The 20,559-nt window shown below is 34.1% G+C and overlaps 1 protein-coding gene across 2 annotated transcripts in view; it reads right to left on the bottom strand.

Annotated features, from left to right (window-relative positions):
* The window catches only part of LOC100647267, a 166,460-nt gene that overhangs the window by 79,593 nt on the left and 66,308 nt on the right, over positions 1-20,559 (bottom strand). For both annotated transcript variants that reach the window (XM_012311732.3, XM_048408870.1), the window contains exon 7: positions 20,240-20,559. In XM_012311732.3, the coding sequence (XP_012167122.2) occupies positions 20,240-20,559 (320 nt within the window). The remainder of the gene's footprint in view (positions 1-20,239) is intronic.

The raw sequence follows: 20,559 nt of genomic DNA, 5'->3' as shown, positions 1-20,559 counted from the left end.
TTGGCAAATCGAAGATGTTATCAAGACAACAATTACAGCTTGAAATCTTGTTACGAGTACGCCCTTAAAGTTTCGATGGATTGCTTCCCCTCGATGAAGCATCTTCCCTTTTCTTTTTTTCTTTATCTTCTTTTGCTTTATAGATGTATCCTCTGGTGATCGACTTTATCAAAGTGAGTTAAACACCAAGTAATATAGCTGCAAGCCAAGTAGCGAACTGTACTGATAATAAAATTCCTCTTGGAACGATGTATTTTTCTTTATCGCGAAACTTTCAAATGGAGAAATCAATAACGAAGTATCGATAAAGATCATTGGAATTTATAGGGAGATATTTGAGATATTCGCGAGAGTGAAGATCTTGTGAAAAAATTTGATGTTTTGAAATTGTAATGATATCTTAAATTATCAGCTTTAGAATGCAATATATTTTATTCGAAATGTCAAGTTTGAAATTTGAGCGTGCAAACATCAACTTGCAGATTTTTAATTTACGGTCCCGGGAGTTTCAAATTTCAACCTTTTAACATTCACTTCTCAACTTCCAAAATTCACGTTGCAAGTTTCAAGTTGCAATGTGCTACTTTTAACTGTCGCGAGTATCAAATTTCAACCTTTTAACATACGTCTATCGACTTTCAAGCTTCACGTTTCAAGTTTCAAATTTCAACATGGAACCTGCAACTCTGAAAAGACTTTCAAATTTCCACTTATCATTTCCAATTCTCAGATTTGAAGTTTCTCATTTTGATTCTGGAAGCTGAAATTTTTATGCTTTCAAGTATTAGGATTTAAATTTCAAGTTGCACCTTTCAAACTTCAAATGTGAAGCCTCAACCTTCAACTTTCAGGATTTTAACGTTAATATTCCCGAATCTCAAATTTCAAGTCTTGGGCTTTTTACATATTCGACAACAAATTCTTTCAATCTTAAAAATCAATAAAATGATTATTTTCGACATTCTCGTCAATACGATCATCTTCGTTGTTTCTTTTTCTTTTTGTAAGAATACCATACAAGAAATTATGTCAATATATGAAAAACCAATAACGAACGATTAATTCACGCCGAATTCAGGCGTTAATTACTTCTAACACCGATAACGAAGTTGTTCGAAAGAAACCAATAACTTGTGGCGAGTCAAGCGAGGTTCACTTTAAATCGATAATTTAATTAATTTCATAAAGTTGTCACGCTGTTAATCGCACACAACAAATATCTTTCTATATATTTACAATATTTGCTAAATAGATTGTGTTCGAAAATTGCTGAAAATTATATATAATCGTTGAATGGTACAGTAATTACTTTGTTAAATTGATCAACAATAATTTTCCACATTATGGACAAAATGTATAAATGGAAAATGTTAAACGAATTTAATTACGAATATCATTAATTAGCTGTGTCAATCTAATTGTTAACGACCAAAACAATTGATAACGGGCAATATAACTATTGCATTGTAACGAGTGATTATTGATCATTCTAAATAAACAATATTCGTAAAGAACTGCAAAACTGATCATAACTATGATTGATCTATATAACTATAATATCTCTTGTAATCGTACAAAAATACTCGAATAGAATTCGCGCAAGCATTTCAACAAAATATTTGTCTTAATATGAAATTTAATAAATAAAAATTGTCCATTAAACTTGACGAAGAATACGATGGAAAAATAAAAGTAAATGATCTTTGTCTTATTTAAAGAACCAACTATTCTCACGATTTCGTTGTATAATCTTGCAGAATATAAAAGAATAGGTAATTTTTATATGGTATCCACTCTAGTTTTCAAATTAAATAAAATTATTCACAATTATTCTAACGACTTCGTTATACCACTCTACAGAGAACGAGGAAGCCAATAATTTCTATGTGATATCGTAGATAAGTAAGGAAACGGACGTTAATCTCCAAGGGATGTTTTCACCCTGAAAGACAAAAAAAAAAAAAAAAAAAAAAAAAAAATAGCAACAAGAAAGAAATCTTCCAATAACTCGATCGGAAGTTCCTCATAAATCTACGAAAGTTCAAACATATCGTAAATTTCCACGTCAATTAACCTATAAACTCCACCCTCGTAATTTATCAACCCCTTACCGCCACGCAGACGGTAAAATCTGTCGGCGTTTAGCCAAAAACCATTCTATCATTGAAACGATACAAGCCAGTTCCATTAACGATACGTATTCAGCTGGCGTAATAGAGCAACGCGTGACTCACGGTTCGAAAACTATAGGAGAAAATAGAAATACGCGATTGTACCCTGACCGACAAGTAAACGACGAAACGATTTTCAAACGCGCATACACACGATTGAACGCACATACGCGAAATTGGCAATGTTCGTCGGCGAGAGAACGTTGGTTACGTTAATATTCAAAACGTTGCGTCGTTCGAATCGTTGGTGAAATTATAATAGTCGTGATATTTCGTCGATCGAGCAAACTACTTCGAAACGAACACGAATCGTCCTTTCCTCGGGGGTGGAATTGCTCTTTCACATCGACGATTCCGTTTCCTATGCGGCTACCACCGACAGAGTGCCAGTTCTCATTATCGAGGGAAAAAAGACGTTCTACGAGTAACCGGCGAAGGGTGGGGAACAGCAAGAGGCGACACTTTGACAAAGGAACCACTTCTAGATGCAGGCGAAACGGTACAACCAATTTAGACCGGATATCCGAGTACTTGGGCCACCCATTATTACACGAATTCCGGTTCAAGAACCGGATACGAGCCTAAGTACCCGAGTATACGAATTTGAATCTCGGTACTCGACTATTCGCATTTGATTTTTCCCTTGCGGTTACTCAAACACGTACGAACATTACGTATGAAGCTTTCCTTATACGTTAAATTTATTAATATAGCTGAAGCTTGTTAAGTGAATCCCTGGAAGAAAAATGTTTATCCGAACACTCGGATCTCAAATGAGTGAGCATCCGAGTACTGAAATTCGAGGACCCACAGATCCGAGCAATAGCGAGAACTCTGTGTCCATACGGTTAAAGTTATTTACTCGTTTTGGAATTTATTATCTTTTGAAATTATAGTAAAGCATATTATACTGAAAGAGATAGAAAACTCTGTATTACGATGAATTTTGTAACTGTACTACATTGATGTTTGTAACATTTGCTGTGAATATTGGGTCGTCCGAAAAGTTTCTTTCGTTTTATAAGGAAATAACTCATGCACAACATTTTCCTTTTCATATTATTTTATCGAATTACGTATGATCCATTTTGTTCTATTAAATTAAAAAACACAACGTTCGACAGATTAGGTTTCATGTTTGTATATAGATGCGTTGTTGTAAAACACGTGTCGGTAAAAGAAAGACACTTTCCGGACAACCTAATAGATTTATATTACGTATGTTTGTAAAACAGAATGCACGGATTTTCACTCGCGATAATTTGCTCGTAGATCTGGTAATGGGTAATGGCGAGCCAATAGTTATGAAATTGTTTACACAGACTTAACAATATTTACAACAAATGTATCTATGTGTGTAATTTACTTACACTGTATTTGTTCGTAATAAATATTTCTGTATTTTATTTACAACTTATACTTTTGTAATGCATTTGCGATATATTGTTTGAAAAGCTATCGTTATATCATATTCCTTATTTCCTAACTATTTCATTTTATAAAGTTGATATAAATGCATACTCGAAAAAGCATTATCTCTAATACATAAACAGTGATAACACAGGTATATTGTTAATCGTTAGAGGTTAAGATAAAGTAAAGAGATGAGCTTAGTCATTTCAAATATCCGGCTTGTCTGTACAACCAATTTAAAGGGACAAGGCATCGAGTAACATCAAAGGTATCGCCCGGAGTGTCGCTTCTTGTTGTATATTCCTACTCTTTGCTACCGATGCTTATTGCTTGTCTGTGGTAAGATTAAAGAATTCAGACGGAAAAAAACAAGAAATTCAAAATAAGTAAATTAATAGAATTTGTAAGACCTCGGAAAGGCCTGATTGAATATCTATGCATCGATGCATAGAAATCGACTAATGCGGTGACTGGCCCAAGGGAAGCGTCACGCGATGAACGTGTCTCGTCTGTTTTGTCTGTGAACCGATTCGAGAGTAACAGTATGTATGTACTGAGAATGAGTTAAACCTTCATTCAACAATTTCATATTTAATACCATAAATCGTATTTCCATCACGAATGATGCAATTTAATATACTGTAGGGCTTCCGTTATCCGAATTAATAGGCAGGCCAAGCTGTTAATGGAGTTTTCAAGTACTGGAACAATTATTTCTCTGATATTAAATTTCATTTTTTCAAATACAAATTGAGATTAAAGATTTCTTTAAATATTTACGGATCTCGTAATCTCCTTTACTGTTAAGTCACTTAATTCTTTCAACCTAAGTAACTGCGTGGGTCACATCAGAATTTGATGTTTCCATTTGCGTAAATCCGACGTTATTATCGTCTTTATCGCAATGAAGCTGTTTCGTTACGTCAAGATAATGGAGCTTTTTCCTGCTGTCCTTTTTCCTGCTTTTTCCTGTTTTGGCCAGCATCACAGGAATCTACGTGCTCCGGATAATTTTTAATATTATTCTTTTTGTGTTTTCGTGTCTGTAATTCTGTCTTTTACGACGCTTGCACTTACACCGTTTTCGACTTTTTTAATTACATCGTGTTTTGTTCCCATAGTTATAGAATACCATATTATATTTTAATTATATTTCTTATAATATTACAATATCGAATATTATAATTTCGCTATTCGATCAAATCAAGGAAAGAATACATTGTATATGGAAAAAGGCATCCGTTACTGGCAAATACTATGTTCGGATAATAAAATTAGGGTATTCGAATAAGGGAAGCTTTACTGTACTGTGATATATTCTGTCAATAATATTTACCGAATTATTTAATACTCATCGAAGTAGATAGCACATACTAAAGTTATGGATCATTCTCAATTTGACTACTTGGAAATAAACACAAATCATCGTCTCAAGGCGGAGAAATTGCTGTTTCATATCGACGATTCCGTTTCTTATACAGCTGCCACCACCAGTCCCAGTTCTCATTATCGACGGAAAAAACGTTTTACGAGCCACTGGCTTATTGCTTTTCCCTTTATACCATAGGTAAAACCGAGGAATTCACGGGAAATCGATTTTTTGTTGCCCCCTCCGAGGATTCCATCTTTACGAAGAAGTTCGAACAATTACAATTTCGATGGACAATTTGCCGTGTTCCTTATTGGAAAAATTCGATTTTTATACTTTCTTAACAAGATTATTGCTTAATAAGATTGTTAATTACCGTCATGTTTCAATGAAATCGAATAAATAAAAAGAAGCAAAAGTATCGTATGTCGGATTTGAACACTATTTAGGTAGAGTACACACGTTTGATTCATAAAAGTCACTACCTTCAAAATTAATTAGGAAGTAAATCATCAAATTTTTTATTTTTATAATTTATTAACAAGATTGTTGCTTAACAAGATTGTTAATTACCGTCGCATTTCAATGAAATCGAATAGATAAAAAGAAACAAAAGTATCCTATGTCGGATTTGAATACTGTTTGGATAGAATATATGCGATTAATTCGTAAAAATCACTATCTTCAAAATTGATAAGAAAGTAAATCGTCAAATGTTCGATTTTTATGGATCCGAAGCAATGTAGAGTAATTACAGAGTTACGTAATCGGAAGTTATTAGTTGCAAGAGTAAACGAGAGTTGAATTATACAAACGTCACAGGGAAACTACGTGTATTTAATATTTCATTTCAGAGGAAACATTTCATACGCGGTGACTTAATAGTTAATTCTGGCGACGCGACGTTGGTCACCGGTGGCTTCTGCACTACCATCAGGTACTATTTCACCGTGGTTGCGGTAAACGTGTTAATGAATTAAGAAAGGTATCAAATTTACGAGAAATTAGGAAAACTTTATATCATAACGTTCTTCAGCTTGCGCGTTTTCTATTGTCCGGAAAGTGTCTTTCTTTTACAGACACGTCTTTTACAACGATGCATCTTTGTACAAACATGAAAGCTAATCTATCAAACGTTGTGATCTTTATCTTGATAGAACAAAATTGATCATACGAAATTCGATAAAATAATATAAAACAGAAAATATTGTGCATTTTCTTATAAAACGAAAGAAACGTTTTTGGACGACCTAATACATTTTTTCGTAGCACGTATACTCCGTATATTGTTGCGTATTTAAATTATCCCTAAATACATAATCATCCGCCATCTAATTACGCATTATTATACAATTTTGAAATACGTGAACTTATACTTCTAACTTTTTCGTGTTATCGTGATTTACATTTTTTGATAAATAATTTCTTGCATAAAAAACAATGTACTTTAGCTGCTACAGAACAAAGCAGTGGTATTACTATTTTCTGTATATGTCGACCTAGTTTTTGGGGGGGTAAGGGGGGTAACAGTGCGCGAAGTCAGAATTTTCTTTCTTTCATGTTCCTATCTTTATTCAAAAAACAATCATAGAGCGTCCTACTTTCTGCAATCGTTCGATTTCCCTGCACTCGGTCTTTCACGACCTAAGATCACAAAAAAACACCGCTAACATTGTTTAATTATTCCTGACTGAAATTTCAGCGGTTCAGTTTAAAAAATTCAAACACCGAGTGATGAGTAAAAAATTGGAATATTAAATTATGAATACAAAGTGTACAGAAGCTGATGAATAATTTATATATACGCGACCTCGAAGGAGGGTTATTTCCTAAATTCCTTTGTTTAATATATTCATCAATTTCTGACGACAATCTATAAATAATTTGATTGAATTTATTTTTTTATACTGCAAGAGAATTTCATATTCTGGATTAAAGAATAGGACACGTTTAATAAAGAAATACGATGAAATACGATTGACGAGAAGTTTGACTTTGTAAGAGAGACATTTTCCAAGAAGAGGAAGCGCTTCATTTGTTAATTGATTTATTTTATTGAACTATCGAGGAAAAAATGTTTTCGCCCGGCTTCCGCAATCAGAATATTTACAAAATCAATATTCTTCCACGCAGGAGTTATATTGAAAATTTTTACATAAAAATACATCGAATCCAAACGAATTCCGAATAGTTTCAACAACTTAATTCCGTCGCATAGTTTGAAATAAACTTTTCTCGTCATTGCGCTGTTACTTCGCGATTGAAAATTTTCAAGGGACTTTAACGGATTAAGTGGAACGAGGAAAAGTTTACAAATGGATCGAGGGAAATGTTACATGGGTATAGCATAAAAACATTTTTAGCGCTGACAGGCTAACAAAATTATGATATCTATATCCAACTATTTACAAAAGTTTATATTTTTACAATGAATAAAAATAAAGTAATTGCATTTCATCTTCTGCTTATGAAATATGTAAAGCTACTTAGAACAAGCAATCAAACAAAATTGTAGCAGATTGTTCAGCAAGATTTATACGTTTGAAATTGAATTGAATTGAAACCATCAAGACTAATAATTTTTAAATCTTTTTAATTAAAGATTCTTTTCCCGTGATTGTTAGAGAATCGAATAAATTATATCAACGACTCGTAAATATTAATTTTTCCATCATAAATTCCCTTCACCTTTGTGGAATATGAAATGATAGAAAATTATACCAAATGATGTAAAAAGGTTCTTCTAATTGGCAAAACAGAAAAATGGCTTCTTCTTTTAACTTTCAACCTTTTTAACGCAATCAAATTGAAAATTACGAAATTATACCAAATGATACGAAAAGATTTGTATCTTTAGAATCGACAAGACAGAAAAGTCCCTTCTTTTCTTTAACCTCCAACGCGGAGTTTGCTAAAGTTATCGAATGAAAAAATACAAGAGCATCGAAAATATTTCAAAGAGATTTTATACTCGCGATTCGCTACAGGATAAAAGTGAAACGCACCTTCCAACTTTTTTCAGATACAGATTCCTTTGAGGTAATCGGATTAGATGAATCATCCTGTACACTTTTCCAAACGTAAACGAAACCGTACGACCATGTTATCGACAAAACGAGCGCCAAGGATTAAAGCAAGTTCGATCGCGCTCGTTTTTTTTCAATTACGAATTGGCGACGGGTAAGCAGCTTGGAAATTCGTCGCGATTTTGCCTGGCAGGGGTAATTGAATCCGAAGCTATCGGTTGGAAAAGCAACTTTCCGTCGAGTTTGCTCGATTTTCTATCGCCTAAAGGTACCTTATCAACCAAAGTACGGAGCTCCGTTTCATTTCCATCTTTCTCTTTCCCTTTTCCCAAGCAAACTTCCATCGGTCGATTCTTCTTTTCTCGCTGTGTCCTTCGTGTATCACGAATCATAATTGAAGGTGATTCTGAAACGAGAATTGCTGATACGGCTTCAACGAAAGGAACTTTATACTCTTCTGTGTCGTAAGTTCTGCTCAAGACGACTTAGCACGAAAGAAAGAAGGGTTTCGTCTATAGGATTTCAAACAACTGAACCGTCGAAAATGCGATCGAAAGTGTAAAGTAGAACTGAAGCATCTTACAAAACGCTTCGACACCTTGTTCTGTCTTGAGCGTTTTAATATTCGAGAAAATAAACGAGCTGGCTGAATACATTTCTTCGTTCAATTTAGTCTTTAAATGCATAGAGTTGTTGTTTGGTAATAATCGTACACTAACATTGTCACTCAAAAACACTTAACACAATATAATATAAAATATTAAATACTTATTTGCTTCAGATAGGATGTAATTTAATAAAATTATGGATGAAAGCATCCGTGTCAGAATTTTAGTTCTTTGTGATTGACATATGCTTGATAAAACATTAGTTTGTATGGGAAAATTCATTTTTTAAAACACAGTATTGTGATTCATTTTTGAATTGACATTGGTAATTTTACGAGACTGTCTTGTGGCGTGGAAAACTTGAAAAATCTTCAAGTTGTGTGATTTTTGAAACATTGCAATTTAGACAAATCTGAACATTTCTTCTCAAAGAAAAATCTCTTTCCTATTTCTTTTTCTAATTACGTGTAAGAAAAAAGCTACAGAAAAGATGATGGGTTTTTTAAATTATTTTTCTACGGGTTGGTAGCATATAAATTGTAATTTATAAAATTGTACAAATTATTTGTAACTTACTGTACAATACAACAATAAATACAACCAGATATCTCTACTTTTCCTTAATAAATACAAAAATACGCAAATATCTTTAAATGTGTTATTTCTAAGATATGGAAGAATCAGATGCACGAAAGAAACAACTTGAAATTAAACTATACGCTTCTTTCGCTAATTGTTGCTTCAATTAATCGAACTATTCGGTTCGTTGAGAACGAATTCTTCGTCGTATTTAATATTTAAAATTCCAGTGGAGGGCCAATTACACTGCAAACAAAGCTACGACGTAATAAGACGTGTAATGAGACGATCTATCGTAATTAGTGACCATCTTCCTCGTGTTTGTAGAGCAAAAACGCGAGCCATGCGCGTTACCAGAGCAGAAAATCACGTGTTACCCCGACAGCCTCCCTATTTGCACTCTATTAAACCGAATTCTAGTTTTCGGTTTAATTTCATGAGAAAAACGAACCATAGCCAGCTGGAAGAATAGTCTGAAGAACTGGCTTTATTGATCCCCGACCAATTACTTCCGGTTTAAGCACCACTCACGTCTCCGGCAAATTACTCTTATCCCAGTTATCGGAGAATTTGTACAATTTTCTTTGACATACATTTCACGTTCGTCAAACAGTATTATGAAATAAAATACGACGGTCCTATTGTGTATAATTGGATTAACATTACCAATAGAACTAAAAAAAAAATTATTTGCGGATTATTATTTGTCAATGATCCTTCGCTGAAATAAAGTAGTACTATAAAATAAAATATCAAGATTCTCTCGTTTATGATTGGATTGATATCAGTAAAATTTATAAATTAAAAAATTACAGATTACTCCGTATCAATGATCCTTCGTTTAAATAAATAAATAACACTAAACATTTTTGTAAAGCAAGCAAAACTAGCAACGTAAAATTGAATTACTAATAATTAAACAAGAAGAGTTGCACGAGTTTATCACAAAGTCTAACAATTTTAGAAACTGTAAGCCAGGTGATTGTTTCATTCGATATGAAATTGTAGAATTGTAAAGATTGTTTGCACGATAATAATTTATAAGTTCGACTTATTAATAATCTGTCAATTCACCAAAAAAATTGGGAAAATAAATAGATCGAAGAAAAATAAAATGTATATATTGTGGAACAATTCTTTTTGCAATTTGACATCGATATTCGTTTAATATTTGTTGTTATTAAACAATTTCGTTATTAATTTGATGAAATTAAAGATAGAAATATTTAACGTGCTAAAGCAATCTCTTCCCCTAAATATACAAACTATTCATAGCCTTTACAAATAATTGAACTTTATTAAAAATATGATTAGCCACGGATATGCCATGGATATTTAAAAAAGGAATTGGAATGATTCTTCTATTGGTACAAAACAATTATTTCACTTAGCAGAGGAAACCAGTACGACATTGATAAATTGTCTCATAATATCTCTCATAGGAAAACTCTTACATCTCTAAACTTACGAATTCGAAATCCCGAAACTTGTAAATTCCTAGATATGCGACTATAGTTCAATAGATATACCTTGATCCCATAAAGAAGACTAATTTCGAACAATAGATAAGAATCCTGAAGGAACCAGAGCCTGTAACAATCGAAAGCTCATAATCGAAGGATGTCTCCAGAAAATCCAGCCAGAACTTCCCCAGAAGCCCTTTCATCTCGCCAAGAAAAATCACGCGGTTCTTTAGAGTTCAGCTTCATCAAACTTCATCAATCAACGCGAATACCGAAGAAAGTTCGACGAATTCCCTGGAGGGCGGTCATCACGAGACCATTTCCATCGAAATGGCTGGAACACCTCGACGATAACTTCATTTCCATTCCAATCGTCTTATCGGTCTCACCGTGAAACGACTCGAGCGAGAAGAAACGAGCGGAGAAGAAAAAAAAAAGGAAAAGAAAAGAGCTAACTTACGGAAGAAAATCAGAAGCGCGAAAGATATATCCAAACGGGGGCAATTACACGGCCGATCGATCGAAAGGGTTTTTATCGCGACGCGAGGCATCTTTCGCGTGGCCTTCATCGTTCGAGGGAGAGACACAAAGGAGCACAAGGAAGAAGACGCCGACCTTCTCGAAGTCGAGAGCTGAGCTTTCGACGACGAAACTCGAGCCAGACACAGGCATTACACGCAGCCGGTGTTTGCCAAACCGGTGTTCGCGTGGATGATACCATTGACGACGAGGATATCGTTAACCCCTGTGGGGTTGAAAATGGGCTGGAATCTTTTACGAGGACCTGCTGTCAGTAAGTACAGTGAGAAAGCTCGATAACACGATATCATATTTTTAATACTTATTATATGCTTCAGGTGGCTAATCATATGGTAGATATACTAATTTTTGACTAAACATATACTCGCAGTACACATCTTCTAACTTCTATATACGTACTCAGTTTGGTTTTTAATTTGATCAATATAATCATGACAGTCGTGTTTCGTTACAGTGCTCGTGAAATTTCAATGTGTTTAAAAACACGCACGATATGAACGCCAAAGTTTTCTATGATAAGCGTTCAAATATTTTTGCCAGTCGATGTAGTACACATCGAAACGAGCAAAAATGGTCTGAATAAAAATGGGTCCAAATATCATTAGTCTGGAAGTTATAAGAGTCTTCAAACATGACGAGTACTTTTTCGCTGATTTTCTCATTTGAATGGGCTGTTTTGTGAAGTATTGCACGTTTGGATCTGGTGGTTTCACTTGGAAAATTTTTTTATTCCATTGGATTCAAGTTTTCTGGTTCGTGGATCGTTACTTTTGATTGCTATCATTGAGTATCTGCCAGTATTAGTGAATGGCAGGGAAACTGAAGTAGGAACTATGTTCTGTACGGGATAACTGTAATAGAGGAGACGTATTCTTTTGTATTTTCGAGGAAGTCGATGAAACCGGAGATATACGTTTCGTGTAGAGAGATAATAAATAATAGCGTTAATGTAGATGATTTTTGTATTTTCGAGAGTACGACGAGATTATGAGTGAAAATTAGATTGCACATAACGATTTAATGAATGATAATAAAATAATAGTAACGAAGAGACTGTTTTTCATGGAATAAGAAAGATAGGAATAAAAATAAGATACTGCTAATACTGTAAGAATATTGCGATGATAATAATAAACTTACCTGTATAGATTTTAACTTCAAGGTATGCTAAACATTATATAATAAACGAACACGAATAAAACATAAAAATAGATGCAGAGAAACACAAGGAGAGCAAGGGAAGCAGGGAAAAATTACAAGCAGTTTATATCTGCTGTTTACTTACGCAACAGCAAGAACTTTCGCTGTTTTATTAAACCGAGTACACTTACAACGACAAATTTCCCTCATTAGCAAGTATGAAACGGTAACAACCAGCCAGTGAATAAATAAAACTTCTTTCGCGAAAGAAATGACACCACTAATCAAGGAAATTGGAAGAAAAATACCTCGATTCTATTCAGCCTCTGTTACCTTATACTATCGATGATACATCGATATCGATACTTTCTCGTTACTTAAAATTATCTATCAATTTTCTCAATGTACAATGCAATCAATTCCATTAGAAATAAATTTCAGACGTAAAATTGATGAAAAAGTTAATTTTTTATAAAATTTAACTGATTGCATAATGTGATTATATTTTTGTTAATTCTTCATCACTATCCATCTAATATTATTTCTAAAATGCTACAGATCACAAGTTATTATACAAGACAATACGAATGGTAGTAATAAGAAACTCTTTTGTATAACAAAAACAAGTTGATAATAAAACAAATGAAATTTTACAAATTACACGCTATATCTGATTACCCAATTTCGTGAAAATTTATAAAATTGTGAAAAAGAAATCTATGTAATCTACAATTAGTATAACTTATCGATTTAAATATCTTATTACTGAGAAAACTACTATGCAAGATAACAAACTAATAAATCCTACTGTCACAATTCAAAGAAGTCTTTAGTCATAGCCACATAGCATTATCTTTGTCTATAAATTAAATGTCAAATTATTGAATATTCTATTTATCATGCTAAAGCGATTTTAATCGTTTGAATTGATTCACGCCATAACTGGTAGAAGGTCGGGATGTCGTTTGCGAGATAAAAAAAAAAAACAGCGCTGGTAGAAAGAGGAGAAAATAGAAAGCTCTTGCGAAACTGACTCCCCAGGAAGATAGATCTGTTCGAGGGAGATACGAAGGTAAAAAGCGTAGCAAAATAACGTGCAGCCGCTCTGGACGAATGTCTTCCATCATTTCGGAATATACATTATCGTACTTCTCGCGTCTACTCGCAGTAGTATGTCTCGCTTTTTCCAAATTACAATGATCCCTTTATTTTCTTCTACCTACGTTTACATTCAATTTATCGTTATTAGGAGAAATATTCATTGTTTCGCATTATTAGCGAAACTTACTTTAACGACCGACATTGTTCTTCATGCTAATATGATTTATGGCATACTTTATGTTAAGCGTGATCATCCTTCTCAATTTGGTTTCTTTTAGAGGAGAAAGATCTCGGAAATTTATGGAGGTTCTAACACGATCGATGGACATAACGATCGTTTCAGATCCTTTTTACAATGGAATTCTAAACAATAGACAGATACAAAGGAATGTATATTATAATTATTGATCTCCTTAATTTCCTGGATCAAAATAAGAAGAAACCGGAAATCGATTACAGTTATGGTTCCTCATGAACAATCAAGGCTTTTATCCATAGTGAGCTAAATCGTGCTTCATGGAAACGTTTGTCGTTCGGTTACCAGGTACGCGAGAACAACGTGATTATATCGATACATGATAAACATACTCGAAAGCAGTTTAATCGTAATGCTATTAAGAGATTATCAGATATCTGCCAATGCTAATCAAAGCACGTCTGTTTCAGTCGCTATACAGCCCACTAGTGTCCTGAGAATACAAAGATATCATCACTGAAGATAACCTGTGTATACAAAATTCCCTTTATCCTTTATACATTTTCAAAATTAGCAAATTAGTGGGATTTATACGTATATTATATTTAATGACACGAACGAATATTAAATTACCGAATGTTTGATGAAAATACTGGAAAATATTTCACGAACGACTCGAATGGTTTCCGAGTAAAAATATCGCAGAAGAAAAATATTTCCCCACAGTTACTTCTCTCGAATTTCTTCGAAACGAATATCTTCTCGCAGAATGGCGTACATTATACTTTTTTGCTACACTTTTCAGCGATTGCAGCTGCATATTCAAAATCGTATATTTTATTACATATTATGCGGATCTAACTCTGTTTTATACGTGTACGTGTAACCTACTCAAGAACCATATTAACGAACTCCATAAATTGAAATGTAAACAAGAAACGACACTTTCACGGATATTATTTTTTAAGAATTTCCGTGCAACGTACGATTATTTGTGTCATATCCTTGCGATAAATAAATTTATAGAAAACACGTATCTTTGCCGAGTTGCAAGAAGAGTTGGAAGAAATTTACAGAAACTTGCTGGAGTTCTTCATTTTCTTCTAAGATGTTCACATACGCAGTTATACATTGTCGTATTTCAATTCGAAATTAATATGCTTCCAAAAGATTTCTATCTTCTTAGCATATTTATTTTCGTGCATCTATTATCAACATAAGGGGAAGAAATAATTTTGCTTTTTTTTTCTAAAAACAACCCGAATGACGTAATTAACTGCAACACCCCACTTACGTGCACCGGTGTGCCGCTTCCGGTAAACGAGAATCGATGTAACGAGCCGCCCGCAATCTCGATGTAATTTACATTAATTCATCGATATCGTAACAAATGAATCCTGTCGCGCGTAGAAAGAAATATCGATCCATCGTAATTTGGTTGTAATAACGCTTGTTGCCGTCCATACGGCAGGGATTTCCACGTCATTAAGCCTTCGCGTCACTTTTCCAGCGTTAAAATTACTTATATTCTCAAGTCCTTTAAGAACTTTTGTTCATTCTCTCTTGGTATAGGGATGAAATAGACGATGGACGAATACGTAAAATAAATACTTAATTAGGAAGTACTCTTCTATGCTCTTAGCTACAAAGTTCTCCTAATTTGCTGCATAACGAGCCACCATGAGCTTTGATCACAGAATTTTAATAGTAAATGGTATTTTTTTTCAAAGGATATAAATCTTATGTAGAACATGATGATAAATCCTGTGCAATAGAATAAATATCCTATTTTTACTTTCATTGTTTTTTTAGTTAATTGTACAGTTTTTAAATCGTAAACAGCGTGAATTGAAAAGTAAAATTATTTCACTTTCTGAAAGATGTAAATTTCATATTAAATATAGGCAATAAACTCCATGAACTAGAATGATTAACTGAAATTAGTTTTTATTTCATTTTATTAATTCCGGAGATTAAATACTACACGATGCAGGAAGGGAAAAATTTATTTAGTTTTTTAAAACATGTAAATCCTAAAAACCAAGATCAATTTACAATTTTTATTTGAGTGGAAAATCCCTGTTTCTAACGCATGCATCGCATTTATTATTCCAACCCTTTAACTGCAACCAACTTTCTTTATCCCTCGTAATCTCGCTCGGGATAATTCGATTCGATCGCTAGCAATGACTATCTCTCCGATATTGGCCACTTACTCGATGTCAGCTTTTAAACGAGGGTATTTCTATGCGAAACCACTAAATAGTCATATCAAAGGAAAAGGAAATTCTGAATACAAATTTACACCAGCTAACGCGAAAATTTTATGTAAGTATTTTAAGAAATATAAAAATTTGTTTGACTGTCTCATCTCCGTTTCACATTAACTACGAGATTTCATTTCTCAATTTTCGATTTTTTCCCGCTTCATAAAAGTCGCCTTTGAGCAGGACACTTTATATAGACTGTCGTTTTAGTACGATCAATGTACCATTATCCCTAACATCGAGATTCTTCTTTCTGAATGATCTTTTTTATTGACTACGCAACATTAGCCCCGTGATTAATCATCTTCGCGGTATCGGTTAATTCGATCAACGTACTATTATCTCGTGTAAAATAGAAGCGCATATAATGCACATAATACAGAAGAAATACAACATATCCAAAGTGGAGTGGTCGTTATAATTTCAAACATATAAAACAAGTCTCTATTCAAGTCTCATCTCATTAATTTCGTCCATAAAAATATCAATTTGCATAAAAATCTACGCTCTATTACGAAAAATCAATATCAATTTTACCAAAATATACGTTCTTAATCGTCCAAGAAAGAAGAACATTAAAACCTACAATTTCAAATTTGATAGTCTTCTAGTTTAAAATCCTGTCTTTCCATTATACCAGATACGTAACAGGCATGCAATAAAATTTCCACGGTTGTCTATTAATGAAACAGTTATACGGAAGAAGAGTTTAAACAACGCAAAGCGCAAGTATTTAAAACGGACCACTTTAATAGCAGACAACCGGTTACCCTTAGCGTGAACGTGAATTCAAGAAATTTAGAAGCGTGCGCAAGGTATAATATTAATAATAAGACCTTCTATGTGCAAGGTCTATATGCAAGGTCTATGTGGAAGATATGTCGTTTTCTCCATTACAGCTCGTTTCACCTAACCGGTTGTGAGTTACTCGTGAGCTTTAATGATCGACTAAATCTTCCGGCGTGATAGTGCGAGGATTAACTGATACCATGACCGCGATAAACCCTTTCGTTGATACACGATTGGGGTTAGAGTGATAGTAATAGCAGAGGGATTGAAGTAGAAGCAGGAAGAGCGATAGTAGTAGTGAGTGCAACGGTGCTGGAAATATCGATAACAGGAATATGGTGATAATAGCAGCAGAAACGAGGACCAAAGTGCAGATCAAACGTATTGGTGGGTCAAGGCCATTTCTCCTCCATTGCATTTCCAATCTCATGAATTCTATGTATATCTTGAAATCTGTGGTAACTTTGTATGCACAGGGTGGTCCATTGTAATCTTTCGGTGGAATTACGTGTGAAAATATTTGTTGTTTGGAGGAAAGTTTCAAGCAAGATTTTATGGTGCACGCAAAATTATTTTTGGATCGTATCTTTAAGAGTAGAAGGGAACAGCTATTTATATTTGGATAAAGCGTGTACGCTATCATCTGGTATAATAACATACTTATTTCTTAATATGTTAAAACGATTATTTTAAAATGATAATAAGATAATTCTTAGCTGTCTTCATGTAGAATGTCAAACTTTCTAGTGAAATTTAATTTGGTAAAAATTGTCTTTTTGTAAAGTGCACGAAGACTTTCGCAGGTGACTAATTCCCATTATCAAACAGTCGTGATTAAAAGAAGGTTGATTTCAACGTTTGTGTTTATTTATGAAGAAGAACAGAGGGTTAAGAAAGAAGCAATTTTCGAGAATTCCTTATTTCAGGTTTGCCATAAATTATACTACTCTCTGTACATCATTTCTACCATAAATTTTAGCTTATTCGCATAACATCTATGGTGAAATTACAAACAAAGTTAAACTCTGTATACCACGAATAGTTAGTTAAAACTACTAACGGTCTGCCAACATGAAAACAAACTAGCCAGCAACCTGATTGCTCACCATTTACCAATTTTCCTATAAAGCGATTATAGATATCTCGGTTATTGCGTTAAAAAGTTTCGTCCGTAATATGTATTCGGAGTTCGTTCATAAAACTTTCGCTTATAACAACTGTATTACACGCATTCAAATAAAACGTTTCCTCCCATAAAAATTTCCATGCATTAACTTTTGAACATAGCTTGGCTGCTAGAAAAAAAAAAAGAAAAAAGAAAAGAAAAATCCAACATCTTCAGTATAGTGCCAATGCCTACAATAACGTATGTACATTAATTCGTAAAACAAATATAGTCCATCAAAAACATAAAATAACAACATTTTCAAACATTTTATACACCGCTATGTCGTAAAATGACATTATCTATCTAGGAAAGTTAAATTCCATTTAAGAGATTCCTATCTACGTAACTACTAACTGGCTTTAAAAGTCCTAATTCTTTACGCTACTAAATATATATATATATATATATATATATATATATATATATATATATATATATATATATATATATCATATTTTTCTTCTCGCTATTTCACTCGTGAGAAGATTCTCAACCCAACGACGAATCGTGTAATAAACCCTAAATAATAAAATAATTAAAAAATAGGCGAATATGTTAAAAAGTAAAGCAAGTAAAAGTAAAGAAGTTGATATAATTGAAGTTGCGATGGAAAAAGGCTGATGGAAAGAGTTGCAAGGTGAAGCGCGACAAGATAAACTATGAAATGTCAAATACAATAGTAGAATATATAAATATAATAATAGTACAAATACATAAGAATAGCGGACAAAGCGGAATATCTAAAATAGGAAGGAATAGCAGGCAGTCAGAGGCTAATCGTAAGATGCGAAAGTGTAAAGAAGGGAAATCGTTGCTGGTTGGAACAGGAAAAAAGAAAATGTATTTTATGTAGTTAAGAGGTAAGCATCTTAAAACATTCATTAAATGACTGTTACATTTTAAAAGAAAAAGATATGATAGAAGGTGGGATAAGTGAAGCGGCAGTAAGCTGGTGAAGAGTTTCAGAGAAAAAAGCGTAAGGATGTAGCTACGGAACTAATTGTAAGTCAAGGGTACTAGATATGTGATAGTATTACGTTAAGTATAGCGTAATAGGTATGCGAGATACTATCAAAAAGAAACTGAACTGATTTTATAAATATTTATTAATTTATTTATTGAGTATTTTATAAGTATCATTAATGGTCCAATCTAAATTTGACTTTCGTACCATTGGAAATCATTTTCCCAATCTGCGAAAAGCGTCCGTTCTTCGGAGAGGAGCGCTTGCGAGACAAATTAGAGCACAGAGTTTCAATTTCGTTCGTGGAAATGGAAAGAACTCGTAGGGGGTGAGATCTAGTGAGTACGAGTAACTAGTTTTTAGATTTAAGCCTTTGTGACTTCTATCTATTTCCAAAAACGAAATTGAAACTCAAGGGACGGCGTCTCGACAGTGTGAAAAAGATACAAGTTGAATCGCAACAGGCGTTTAATGCGGTTGAGGGAAGTGATTTTTCATGATCATTTGGAGCATGACACAGTCGATTCGATCAGCCATATCGATACAGCAAGAGATTATTTTGAGGAGTACGGAAGTAAAATTTAAAGTGATTTCTTAATAAAATTTTTATAAATTCAGTCCAATTTCCATTTGATTGCACCTCATAGTTATAATTAACATTACGTAAATATATGTTTAATTTTTACCATTTAATATAAGAGAAAATATACGTGTTATGCTCTAAGAGCCGTACGGCAAACAACGAGAAATATATCAGCCCAGTCCTCTTCCAAGCTGTGAAGTTGAAAAATACGTAAACATATACACAGTGTTTCATAACATGCGGGGTCCACTTTTAAAGTTATGGTCACTTTCGTATTTTAATAATCCACACCTGTCTACCTTCACAGAGGCTACCCATCGGTCTTTATTACTCGATGTGCACCTGGAATTTTTGAAAGATTGCGAAATTCTCTGACGTGACGACTGCAAGCTTGCATATATATAGGAATGGAATATAACCATGGCAAAGGTGTAAAGCATTTTTCAGATGCCGATGCCGCGATGCGAATGAAAAAAGAAAAATGGAGAACAGTTTCTGATATGCGTGTAAGAAGAACAGACTTGTGTTCAAATGTTCGTTTTTGTTATTATATTATTTCGAAATGTTCTCTGCTCGTTTCTTTCTCACAAAACCTGGCTCATTCCTACGTGCAATCCGAGGGTATCATTTCGACCTACTATGAAGCTCAGCCATCGCGGATTATTGCAACACAAAAATGGCTATAACTTTGAACTACAACGTCAAATGGAACGAATTTTTCTCATTGCTTTTGTGTTCTCTATCTACTCCTGAAATAGGTTTCACAAGTTATGAAACACCCTGTATGTACTATAGGCTGCTATAAAGTGTAAACGAGACAAATGAATGTAAAATGAGAAAAGAACGAAAGGAAGAGACTTACCACCATGTCAGAGCCACTCTTGGAGGCGTCGCTGACGGCGGAGGGGCTCCTTTCGACAACGAGGCCTCCAGGTACCGGGGTTGAGGTCGGCGGTGTCGATGTCGGCGTTGCCGCCGAGGCGGTGCTCGCCGGCTGGCTGGACTTGGGGGTCGGCGCTGGTGTAACGACGGACGACGTGGACACCGATTGATCCTTGTCAGAGCTGACCTGGTTCGTTGTCCCGCTGACAACGCCGCCGATGATGGACACACCTGCTCCCGCGGCCGCTGTCGAACTCGAGGCTCCGGACAACTCATCCGTCGGCAAAGAGCTCCCAACGT

This window comes from Bombus terrestris, chromosome 9, assembly GCF_910591885.1.
Source record: "Bombus terrestris chromosome 9, iyBomTerr1.2, whole genome shotgun sequence".
Classification (NCBI taxonomy): Eukaryota; Metazoa; Arthropoda; class Insecta; order Hymenoptera; family Apidae; genus Bombus; species Bombus terrestris.
Note: the sequence above shows the minus strand (reverse complement) of the source record. Positions and strands in the feature narration are given on the sequence as shown.